Here is a 12,281-nt window from a genome sequence, read left to right as displayed (position 1 = left end):
TGACTGTCACAGGGTGGGGACTGGGTCACTTCCCACCACATAAGATGCTCCACTTTCGGTCACTGGTAAAACTGCCCAGGATCTGGAACAGAGAGGTCAGGAACATGCTGGCTTTGGGTGCTATCAAGCAGTTTCCAGCCCTTGGGCCTCGCCATGTGACGGTCCCCAAGAAAGGGGTCAATCGCGTTCTGTGGGCTATCGAAAGCTTCAAATGCCATCACCCATATCTGATGCCTACCCATGCCCAGAGCCTGCCACGAGTTCTAGACAACGACTGGGGAGGGCTGTCGGTATCCTCACACCATGGAATCTTAACCAAGGGCTATGGTGGTTGCGCTGGAGCACGATCGGCATCCAGGCTGAAATCGGCCTTTAATCACCACCTCTGGGGCTCTACGAGTTTTTGACCTGCCCTTGGCCTCTCAGGAGCGACCGGTCGCACTAAATGCTCCTTCTAGCGCCTGGTGGAGTTCAGCTAACTGAGGGGATGGAGAGGTTTGCCGTGGCCTATATTGACGACATCTGCGTCTTCAGCCAGACTGGGAGGCACCTAGTTTGTCCAGGTTACACAAGTCCTCGGACCGATCCGGGAGGCTGGGTTAACGTGAAGGCTGGAAGGTGCAGAGGTGGGGATGGCTGACGGTATCTTACCTGGCCATGGTGGGTGCGCTGCCTAAAGCTGGAAGCCAGCCAAGGTGGGAGTGATCAGAGACTGCCTGCTCCCAACCAAAAGCCAGGTCCAGGCCTTTAATTGGGATGGCGGCGGTACTAGCGAAGGTTCGTGTCCCCACTTAGTGCGTTTACGGCCCACACTAAAAGACTGTTGCAAAAGTGGGGAAGCCAAGACACAGGTGATTCTATTGGAGCCGAGCAGTGCCAGGAGGAGCTTTCCGGGGCGCTGAAGGAGGCGACTTGGTTAGTGGCCCAGTTCTGGCGAAACCCAGATTTTGAACAACCCTTATGGTTTTCACCGAGCCTCAAGACACGGGACTGAGGGGCCGGGTTATGCAGGAGGATGAAAAGGGGAGAGGACACCCCCATCGTTGTACTCTGAGCAAAAGCTGCTACCTCGGGAGCAAGAACATACCGGCCAATGAGAAGGAATGCCGGCCTGGTGTGGGCCTTAGAAGCGTAGAGCCATATCTATTTGGGCGACACTTACAACGTGTACACCGACCACTCTTGCCCTGACCTGTGCACCAGAATGAAAGAGCCAACGCCAACTTCCTGAGGTGACCTGCTCCTGCAGGACTAATGACATGGACGTGGTCACGTGAAGGAAGTGCCAACCCTGATAGCGGACGCGTTGTCCGGAGAGGCCTGAACTTCCCCGTCACTGGGCAGAGTGACCCCGCTTGAGTTCAGTTCCGAAAGGGGGAGCGGTGGCTGGTGAGGTAGGGACTGTCTGTGTGGGAACGGGAAAGCAGGGATGTCTGTAGGTGAGGGACAGTGCTCAGCTGTAACCCGAGCCGGCAGGGGGAAGGGGGAGCTCGTGGGGGAGGAGAAGGGGGAGAAAGGATCGGCCGGGGAGAAAGGCAGAGGCAGGACAGTTTGGGTTTGGGGCTGTGGGGTGGAATTCAGGGTATCCTAGCTGGGATCCAAGCACCCTGAACCCCCAGAAGGACTCGATGGAGGACTCCTGACTGTGCCTGCAAGCTCTGCTGTAACCTGTGTTCCTGTTGTCCAATAAACCTTCTGTTTATTGGACAACAGATAAAAGTCACTGTGGGGTCCAAGCAGAGGGGAGAAGGGCTGGAACCCTCAGACTCCGTAACACACCCACCCAGCAATGGGGGGCTCTGGTGGTGGCAGGCCAGGTCCCAGGGCAGCGCCAGGTGCTGTAGGGCCTGGCTATGCACGGCGGGGTCCCCAGCCGGGGTCACTCGGCACTAATCTCAGGCAGAACTCCCCCCTCAGTTTCCGGGGTGAGAACGGCTGGGGGGGGCAGGAATGACAACATTCTCCCCAGGTGATTGGTCGAACACGGGCAGGGGTCTCCAGAGATTTACCAGCTCCCGTCTGGCTCTGGCGCTGCCTCCGTCTCAGTGTGGGGAACCCTCCCCTGCCCCATGGGGACCAACCAGCCCCGATTCCCTCTGTCCTCTCCCCTTGCAACCCCCTCACTGGGCTGTGGATGGGGGGACGCCAGCCGGGGCTCTCCTGGCACCACAGAGCCGGCTGAGACTCCAGCAGCGCCTAGCGATGGGGGCCAAGCAGCGCCCAGTCGAGGGCTGGACCGTCACGCGGATATCGGGGCTCCTTGGCATCCTAGGGGTTGAGATTATTGCAGAGCAAAGGGCCAGTGCATAAATGGCCGACACTCTGTCTCCTGGCAACTAATGGCCAGGCCCTTCCCCCCCTGCAAGGGGATGCTAAAGGTGGGGGAGAACAAAGAGGTCAGGTGACCCCCTGGATCGGGAAAGGGACAAAGCTCAGAAGAGGGGCTGGAGGGGGTGGTTAGTCTGGAGCTGCCTGGGGACAAGGAGTGAAGTGCAGACCTGGAGGTCTGGCTCATTGCCCCCCAGAATGGACCCAGCTGAGGGGTCCCATTCTCTGTACCTACAAGCTCTGTTTTAGAGCGTGTTCCTGTCATCGAATAAACCTGTGTTACTGACTGAGAGTCACGTCTGACTACGAAGTGGGGGTGCAGGACCCTGTGGCTTCCCCAGGACCCCCCTCTCCCCCAACTGGCCGAGACTGGCCAGGCTTCTGCCCCAGTCCCAGGCGGCTCAGCTCTGGGGAGACAGGTGGGGCCCCACAGATGGTGGGAAACAGAGACTGCCCAGAGTCGGAGGTGCACTGGGGTCTGGCCAGGGGGCAGAGAGATGCAGGGGGGTGGGGCCAGGGGGTGAAGAGGAGCCCTTGGTGGGTGGGGGAGCCAGTGGGGCCTTAGGGCGCAGTGCAAGCGGAGCAGACAAGGGCTCCTTATGAGCATGGGCCCGGCTCCATGGGGCCACTGGCACCATTGTAAACCTGGCACTGTCCTCCCACCAGGCAGCTGCACCCCCTCCCCCCCAGCTGGCACCCCCCTGCACCCCCAGGGGATTACCAGGGTCCTGCAATAGCTGCATGGCTCTGTCTGAGGCCAGGCTGAGGGTGGATCCTTCTGGGGCAGCTCCTCCCTGGGTGCAAACCAGCATTGCCGTAGGGGGCACGTTGCTGATTTACACCGCTGAGTAGCTGGGCCCAATTCACCCTCATGTGGCCATTTCCATGCATCACCGGGCGGGACGGGGTCTCCGGGATCCCTGCGCCAGGCCCCGATGGGAGCGTCCCGGCCGCAGATGTGTCTGGCTCCTGCTCCACACTCAGGAACGTCTCTTTCCCACTGTGCGCCGGCGGGCGGCTGCGCCAGCCCCTCCCTCCGCTGGGGGCTGGAAACGGGCTACGTGCCGGCCTCAGCCTGCTCCTAGCCGGGTCCCCCTCACTGGTTCTCTGGCCTTGGCCTGTAACTGCAGCAGCTCGTCCCCCGGCCAGGCGTTTACCCCCCTTGGCTACAGAGCGATGGGAGCCCCTGGCAGCCGAGCTCCTCCAGCCTCCTCTAGGTCAGCTCCAGCCCCCACACGGCCCAGCAGCCCTTTGGGGCTCATCGCTCAGCCCCGGGGGACCAGAACCGGCCTCAGCGTTCCAGCTCCGCACCGGATTGGCTGGCACAAAATGGGGGCAAAGCACTCGCCCCCCGTGTAACTGGCTGCATGACACACCAGGCGGCGGTGAACGGGGCTGGGCTCGGAGATAAAATCCAGCTGCCAGCGGCCGGTGCAGGCCATGGGCCGGCCTTGCAGGGGGCCACAAATCCACACGTGGGTTTGTTCCTGGTCTGTATTTTCCTGGGTGGTGAAGGAAAACAAAGCAATGGAAAAAGCCCCGAGCAGGGAGAGGCCGGGCGGGACGAGGGAGTTGAGGGGGCAGGACACCAAAAATAACAACCCCCAAAAGCAGCAAAATTCTAGCTGATATATTACAGCATAACTTCCAACATTACTTACAAACATTACACCAGCCGCCGGCTCAGCACCGGGGGCGCCCGCTGCCTGTCAAACCCCGAAAAGCCAAGACAGTCGCCCCATGAAACGTGTGTCCGGCGGCCCTGAGAAAATCAATTGGATCCCCCCCCAGGCCCCAGCTGCAGGACAGGCAGCGTCGCCGGAGCGCTGGGCTGAAACTCCGCGGCAGGGCCCAGACCCCTGTGTGTCTTCACATCTTAAATAATAGAATTAATTTAAAATAAAACAATCCAACCAGCGTCCTTCTCTTCGCTCCTCGGCCTCTTCCACGGGGGGGAGGTCGGTGAAGGCTTTTAAAATACACCCAGAGCAACGATCCCTTGCAAACAACCCAGAGGGGGTGGAATCTGAGCCCTGGGGAGATGTTAATTAACAGGGTTTGTTCATTATTTTAACTGATACAGCAGGGAAGGGACAGAGCAGGTGTAGGGCAGGGAAGGGCCATGGAGCCCTGCCCATGTCAATTAACACTAATTAGTACCGGGGGAGGGGGGCACCCCGCTGATATTAATTAATACATTTTGCTCTTTTGATATTAATTAGTCCAGTGGGGGAGGGGTTGTAGCCTCACAAATCAATACTAATTACCATGGTGGGGGAGGGGAGCGGAGAACCCCACTGAGATTAATGTCAAAGGAAGAAGAAATGTGAATTAGTGCGGCGGGGGAGGGGGACTGGAGCCCCCTGATAGGGATGAAGGAGGCGGAGGAACCCCAGCCTGGACCGACCAGGGGCCCATCTAGCCTGGCCTCCTGCCTGTGGCTGCTCTGGGTGGAAAGGGCAGGGACCCTGCAGGAGGGTAATCACATGAGCCCTCCATGAGGAAGTTTCCTCCTGACCCCATCCCTGCAGGCCGGCACCTGCCCTGAAGCATGAGGGTCGTTGTCACTGTGACAGGTGTCAGCACTGCGGGGAGGGGGGATGGGAGCCCACTGGGGTTAACCCAGGTCCTCTATCCACGATGCTGCCCGGCACAGGGGAGCCGGCCGCCCTGCTGACGTTAATTAACTCTGGTTCGCTCACAATGTTCATTAGACATTAATGGCTTTGCAATTGGGCGACCGGGTCCATCGTTTCGGGGTGGCTCCAGTCTGGGGTTAGAGCTGAGGAGCTCTGGGAGATATGGAGGGTGTGCCCTGAGACACTCTGGGGAATATGGCCCACGGGCAATGAGGGCTGATGCTGGGGCATTGTGGGAGCTCTGGCTGGAGGATTGTGGGGCTCCGAGGGATCCAGCCAGTGCGTTGGTGTAACTGTCCTCTCTCTACACATTAAAATACAGGAGGGCTCTAAGCGGTGACGTCTCTTTGGTGTCTTTCTCCGGTCCCTGGTCCCAGTGGCGGGTGCATCGGTCTCAGTGGCTGTGGGTGGTCATGGCAGGTCCATCCCTCGGGTGGTTGGTAGGTCCCATAGCTTCGGTGCTCGGGGGTGGTGGGGCCTGGGCCAGGCCAGGACGTTCCTTCAGGGACCAGGGCAGGGCTCACAGGGTTGATCCTAGCCCAGGAAACAGACGGGTCCCACCTCGAACCCAAACTTCTGGTTGGGCTCCCCAAAGTCCGTGAAGTGCACGTCCAGCAGGGGGAGCTGCTCCACGCGGGGCGTGTTCACCTCCAGCACTGTCCTGTCCAGGCCCTTCCGCCGCTGCAGAGGGAGGGACGGTGGGAGGGTCAGGCCGTGGGGTCAGCGGTTCCAGGGGCTGTTCCTGCCACGGGCTTCCCCGGGGGGCCTCTCTCGCCGCAGCGACCCAGGCTCTGCCCTCTATTCCTGTCCTCTGTCCCCATCAACTGTCTGGTCATCTATCCCCCCTCCTAGTCTATCCATCCATCCATCCCTCCATCCCCGCTCCTAGTGTATCCATCCATCGCTCCATCCTTCCAGCCTCCCTCCTAGTGTATCCATCCATCCCTCCATCCTTCCCTCCATCCTTCCAGTCTCCCTCTAGTGTATCCATCCATCCCTCCATCCTTCCAGCCTCCCTCCTAGTGTATCCATCCATCCATCCCTCCCCATCCTTTCAGCCTCCCTCCTAGTGTATCCATCCATCCCTCCATCCTTCCAGCCTTCCTCCTAGTGTATCCATCCATCCCTCCATCCTTCCAGCCTCCCTCCTAGTGTATCCATCCATCATCGTCCACAATTCCACCCCTCCCCATCCCCGTGTCCATCATCCCTCCCCCCATGCTTCAGCTCCCTCCTAGTCGTATCCACCATCACTCCCTCCATCCCTCCTATGGAATCATCACATCCCTCATCCTTGCAGCTTGCGGACGGATGCTAGTAGAACGGGTATCAATACAACCTAAAGGGGGACTGGACCTGGACGGCCTCCATACCTCAGCGTCGCCTCTCTAGGGTGGCGTCAACATCCATCCCTCATCTCTTGACTCCACTCAGCCCTCCATAGTTATCATCTCCATTACCATCCATATATCCTACCTTTCAGCTAGCTGAGGTCAGACGCGCGAGGTGGACTGGCGACGCGACTGATTGCCTAAGTAATGGATTCAAATCTACACTGAGGAGGATGGGCTGCCTCATGCCTGGGTCGGGAGAATGAGGGAATCGATGCGATACACCCTAGGAGGGGCGTGCGGGACCTGGAAGGATGGAGGAGGATGGATACTTAGGAAGCGGGCTGAAGGAGGGAGGGAAGGAGGAGGAGGACACTTTGCCTTGGTAATCCATCTGCTATCTTAGCCAGAGGACGCGGACGCACCTGACAGCGATTGAAGCGCTAGTGTATCCGCAAATTGGATGGACACCTACACAACACCTCTATATTCAAGAGGGAGGCTGGCAAAGCTTGGATGGAGTCCCCGTGCCGCCCGATGTATGGATAACACGCAATTGGCTAGGCCGGCCTGTAGGCCTGGACAAGGGGGGATGTGGACGGGCGAGCAGCATGGGATGGATTACCCTCTACACAATTCACACCATCACCTAGGACTGAAGGAGGGGGGACCGGAGGGAGTGAAATCATACTTGACCAGCTGGATGGATACATCACTACCCGGAGGAGGGTCCTGAAGAGTGGGAGGCATGAGACAGGTGGATGATATGTGACCAGGGCGAGGGGATGTGGTGTCATGGGATTGAGGTTATCGCGAGTGGATGGATAATCACAATCAACCATGCCCTCCATCCATCTAGGAGGGAGGGCCTCCCTCGTGAAGCTCTAGGTGTAATGAGGATGGGGATGGCAGCTACAATAAGTCTCAGGAGGTAAAAGGAGAGGCTTAGTAGAGCGGCTATTATGGCACGGATGATTGGGATGTGCACACACAATTTAGCAGCCACCGCCTCCAGTGGTAGAGCACTGAAATCGGATGGGGACCTGGATGGTGGGAGTATCGGATACACACTCAGGACAGCTTGAGGTCGGGGTTGCTCCTCTTTGAAGGACATCCTTTAGATCGGGCCAGCTCTGCGCCTCTAGGTGAGTGCACCTTAGCTGCACTCCATAGAGGCAAACACACGTAACCCATACCACCTGGGACGCAGATGAAGGATTCCCTCCATCCTTCCAGCCTCCCTCCTAGTGTATGCATCCATCGCTCCATCCATCCACCCCTCCCCATCCCCCGTCCATCCATCCATCCCTTCCCATCCCGTCCATCCAGCCCTCCCTCCTAGTGTATCCATCCATCGCTCCATTCATCCCTCCCTCTGAGTGTATCCATCCATCACTCCATCCTTCCAGCCTCCCTCCTAGTGTATCCATCCATCGCTCCATCCATCCCTTCCCATCCCCCATCCATCCATCCCTCCCTCCAAGTGTATCCCTCCATCCTTCCAGCCTCCCTCCTAGTGTATCCATCCATCCTTCCAGCCTCCCTCTGAGTGTATCCATCCATCACTCCATCCATCCCTTCCCATCCCCCGTCCATCCATCCCTCCCTCCGAGTGTATCCATCCACTCTCCTCAACCCTGCAACTGTCTATTCACCCATCCCCGGGTATCCATCCTGTGACGGGGCACTCCATATGATTTTATGGAAATATGCTAATGAGTGTGACTATGATGTAACTGGAATATGCTTCATGCAAAACGTCTCTTGTAAGGGATCGTTACAAAGCTGATAATCTACTGAGTGTGATCATCGTGTTTGTATGAATGTACCACTCTTGTATCTGAAATGTAACTCTGAGGGCCGATTGTAATTATGCAAAGTGTGGGCCATTAATGGTGGTTTGGAATCTTGATGGCTCCCATGAACCAGGACAATTGTCTGCAGATCAGTGTGTTTTACCTGTAAGTCTTCCTGTATAGGTGTGTGCTGGCAAGTAGGCAATGAAGTCTTGCAGTGACATGTGATCATGTCACCTGACTGGAATCCATCTTTCACCTGGTGTTTTTCCATGGAGAAGGAGGGGTGGGGACCCAGAGAGGGACAAAGGTGTATAAGGGGGAGGAACAGGACCAAGGGGGCTGCAGTCATGAGAAATCCCCGAGCTACCACCTGAGTTGGAACAAGGACTGTACCAGGGAAAGGGTTGGGCCCAGACTAGGAAGGCGTCTCCAGTCTGTGACAGAAGCTTATTGGAACCTCTCTGCGGGTGAGATTTTATCTGTGTTCACTTTCTGACTGTATTAGGCTTAGACTTGCATGTTTTATTTTATTTTGCTTGGTAATTCACTGTGTTCTGTCTGCTACTACTTGGAACCACTTAAATCCGACTTTCTGTATTTAATAAAATCATGTTTTACTTATTAATTGACCCAGAGTATGTATTAACACCTGGGGCGGGGGGACACAGCTGTGCATCTCTCTCTATCTGTGTTATACAGGGCGAACAATTTACAAGTTTACCCTGTATAAGCTTTATACAGGGTAAAACGGATTTATTTGAGGTTTTGACCCCATTGGAAGTGGTCCGAGTGTTGAAGACAGGAGCACTTCTTAAGCTGTTTTCAGTTCAGCCTGCAGCTTTTGGGGGACGTGATTCAGACTTGGGTCTGGGTTTGCAGTAGGCTAGCATGTCTGGAGCAACCAGGCAGGGCACTGAACCCCCAAGTTGGCAGGGAAAACAGGCTCAGAGGTAGTCTGAGCACATCAGGTGGCAGTTCCCAAGGGGGGTTCTGTGATCCAGCCCATCACAGTGTTTGAAATCCAATGGGGTTTCCCCGCACAGGTTCGGATCCTGTTCGTGACGCCACTGTGATGGGTTGTGGTCGTTACTGTCCTTTGTTCCAGTTTCTTTCAGGTATCCTGGGGGGTGGAGCCAGCTGAAGACTAAATGGAGGGGGGTCTCCCAAGGCTTTACATAGTTTCTCCTTGTGGGTCTAAACCCCTCCCTCCCCCTGTGTAGAATCCCCTCTACAAGCTGGAGTTTTGGAGTCACATGGGCAAGTCACATGTCCCTGCATGACTCAGTTCTCTCCAGGAACGTTCCCAGGAAAGCTCAGATGTGGACTGGCGTCTGTCAAGGCCCATTGTTCACCAAGTACTTCCATCTACTTCAATAACCCCCTCACACTTCGCTGATCACATCTGCCTTAGGTGCTTCCTACAGCAAACACTTGAAATAGAAGCATCGAGCCAACGCTCATAACTTCCGATATAAAAATGATACATGAATACGAATAAGATGAAAACATTCAGTAGAACGTAACCTGTGCAAAGATCTGTGACATGGCCTATGTAGCATAAACGTATCCCAGTTATGTCATATTTACATTCATAAGCATATTTCTGTAACGCACTGTGGGGTGCGTCACACATCCCTCCCTCCTAGAGCCTCCATCCAGTATATCTGTCCCTCCCCAGACCTCCACATGCTCTCGTCTCACCCTTCACCCCCCTATCCCAGCCTGTCCCTCCCCTGGCTCCCCGCCCCGGCCCCGCTCACCGCGCAGCCGTCGGTGAGGGCCGTGATGTAGGGGCTGTTGTCGTAGCTCATGTCCTCCTTGTTGGCGCCCCGAAGGCGGAGGGCGCGCTGGTGGCCCCCGGAGGCAGCACTGCGCCAGGCCACCGAGCGCTGGCAGTGGTAGGTGAAGTTCTGCCGGGCGGCCACGCTGAGTAGCCGCAGGAAGGTGAGCTGCACCGCACCCACCGGGCGCCCGTCCGCGTCCATGTACAAGAACTGGGGGGCAGGGACACGTTAGGGGGAGATGCATGTGGTGGCCACCCCCCGCATTCCCCACTCGGGGCAAGGCATGGGGAGCCCCTGCCCGGGGGGCACTCAGTGGGGATCAGAGTCTGTGCTCTGTGGTGAAGGGCACCAGAGGCAGGGAGAGAGATGGACAGAGACGGAGACAGACGGATGGGCAGAGCGGATGACAGGGGATGGACAGCTCCAAGGACAGGGACATTAGGGTGACCAGATGTCCTGCTTTTATAGGGACAGTCCCGAATTTTGGGTCTTTTTCTTATATAGGCTCCTATTACCCCCTACCCCTGTCCTGATTTTTCACACTTGCTGTCTGGTCACCCTAAGGGGCATGGACAGAGCCACAGACGGGTTTCTCTGGTGTGGATCTGCCATGCCGCAGACAGAGGGACTCGGGGCTGGACAGACATTAGATGGGCGACTAGCCGGGCAGACAAGGTTCCAGGTGGGTCTAGGTGTGACAGTTAAGGTCGCCCCCCTTAATAGCTTACAAGCGGCCAGCAGAAGCAGAAGCCTCACGGACACAGTGGCCTGAACTTTTGAACTGTCTTTTCTCTTCTGCCTCAAAGCCAAGAAAACTTGCTCCAAACCAGTTTGTACTAACCAGACAACAAAAGTGCGGGGTTTGACACCTACCAATCAAGTGTTAACACGCAAGGGTCTTTGTCTAAACGTGTATAAAAGGCTTGTGAAATTTGTATGAGACAGAGTCTTTTGTACCAAGGTACAGGGCTCTCCTTTCTTCTGCAGAATAAAGCATCTTTTCCTTATCCCTGTCAGGCTGTTATTGGCTCTCAGCTAGGCAGACCGATATTTCGGTAACAGAACGGGTGAATGGATGGATCAGTCGAGGAGAGTCTGGGGCCAGAGAGAAACAGGGAGGGGGATTCCTGGGGGGCATGAATGACAGAGGAGTTCGAAGGCTGGACAGACAAACGTTAGCTGGAGGGGGGTGCGGTCACTGGAGACCGCCCTGCAGACCGCTGGTGTCAGCGGGGGGTCAGTGCTGGAGCCGGGGGGGCACAGGAGGTATCTGCACACACACATACACATGCTCAGGTGGGGCCTGTCTCTGGGGCTCATTCAGAGGTGCCAGGGCTGTGTATGGGGGGCGTGAGCTGTATTATCAGGGTGCAGGATCCCGGGACCAGGACAGCTGCCGGGGTGACCCTGGTGGTGTCACCGAGCCCAGGACACTCCCACCGGCCGCCGGGCCTGGCTCTCACCTTCCTTCCTTCCCGGAACTGGCTGAACCAGCGCGGCGGCTTCTCCTCCTGCCAGGCAGACATCTGGACCTGGCGGGGGAGACCAAGAGAGACAGGCTTGGGGGGCGGCACCTGGAGGTGCCCCACATGCACTGACCCTGGCTGGGAGCCGGGGCTCCCTTAAGCCACCACAGCTGCTCTAGTGCCAAAACCAGACAGCAGCGGCTTGGGGCTGTTATAACAGGAAAGAACCCAGGAGTCCTGGCTCCCAGACCCACCCCCGCTCTAACCCACCAACCTCCACTTCCTTCCAGAGCCGGGGAGAGAACTCAGGAGTCCTGGCCCCCAGCTCCACTGCTCTAACCCACCAGCCCCGACTCCCCTCCCAGAGCTGAGATAGAACCCAGCAGTCCTGGCCCCTAGCCCCCCCATCACACTCACCTTCTGCGTCTCTTTGGTGGGGAAGAGGCAGGTCTCCCCCCCAGCCGTGAAGTCGCAGTGCACCTTGAAGGAGTCCCGGGAGCAGCCCTCATTGGGGTCAATCCAGTACTCACCTGGGGGCGGGGAGGGTCAGTGCACAAAGAATCCTCTTCGATCCCCCCAGCCCGGAGCCACCCCAGCAGCATGGCCCCCTAGCGCTACCCAGGGACAGCTCTGACTGTCCGGGGAGAGCCCCCTGCTGCCCCCCCATGCCCTGCAGCCCAGCCCCTAGCGCTGCCCTGGGGCAATGGGGAGCCATGACTGCCCAGGCAGAGCCCCCTGCTGCCCCCACCCCGCTCTCTGCAGCCCCTAGCGCCACCCTGGGGCAATGGGGAGCCCTGACTGCCCGGGCAGAGCCCCCTGCTGCCCCCACCCCGCTCCCTGCAGCCCCTAGCGCCACCCTGGGGCAATGGGGAGCCCTGACTGCCCGGGCAGAGCCCCCTGCTGCCCCCGTCCCCTGCAGCCCAGCCCCTAGCGC

The 12,281-nt window shown here is 57.7% G+C and overlaps 1 protein-coding gene across 2 annotated transcripts in view; it reads right to left on the bottom strand.

Moving 5' to 3' along the window:
• Window positions 1–4,891: 4,891 nt before the first annotated feature.
• COL11A2 (collagen type XI alpha 2 chain) overlaps window positions 4,892–12,281 on the bottom strand; it is a 49,493-nt gene continuing 42,103 nt past the window's right edge. Inside the window, exons 56-59 of one of the 2 annotated variants that reach the window (XM_032788374.2) lie at window positions 11,765–11,877; window positions 11,345–11,413; window positions 9,858–10,091; window positions 4,892–5,648 (exon numbers count right to left, since the gene is read on the bottom strand). In XM_032788374.2, coding sequence (XP_032644265.2) covers window positions 5,502–5,648; window positions 9,858–10,091; window positions 11,345–11,413; window positions 11,765–11,877 — 563 coding nt within the window. In that variant the 3' untranslated portion in view covers window positions 4,892–5,501. The remainder of the gene's footprint in view (window positions 5,649–9,857; window positions 10,092–11,344; window positions 11,414–11,764; window positions 11,878–12,281) is intronic. The other variant, XM_075071529.1, reaches the window with a different exon arrangement.

The sequence above is a fragment of the Chelonoidis abingdonii genome, chromosome 12 (genome assembly GCF_003597395.2).
Source record: "Chelonoidis abingdonii isolate Lonesome George chromosome 12, CheloAbing_2.0, whole genome shotgun sequence".
Lineage (NCBI taxonomy): Eukaryota > Metazoa > Chordata > Testudines > Testudinidae > Chelonoidis > Chelonoidis abingdonii.
This window is presented reverse-complemented; position numbering and strand designations above follow the sequence as displayed.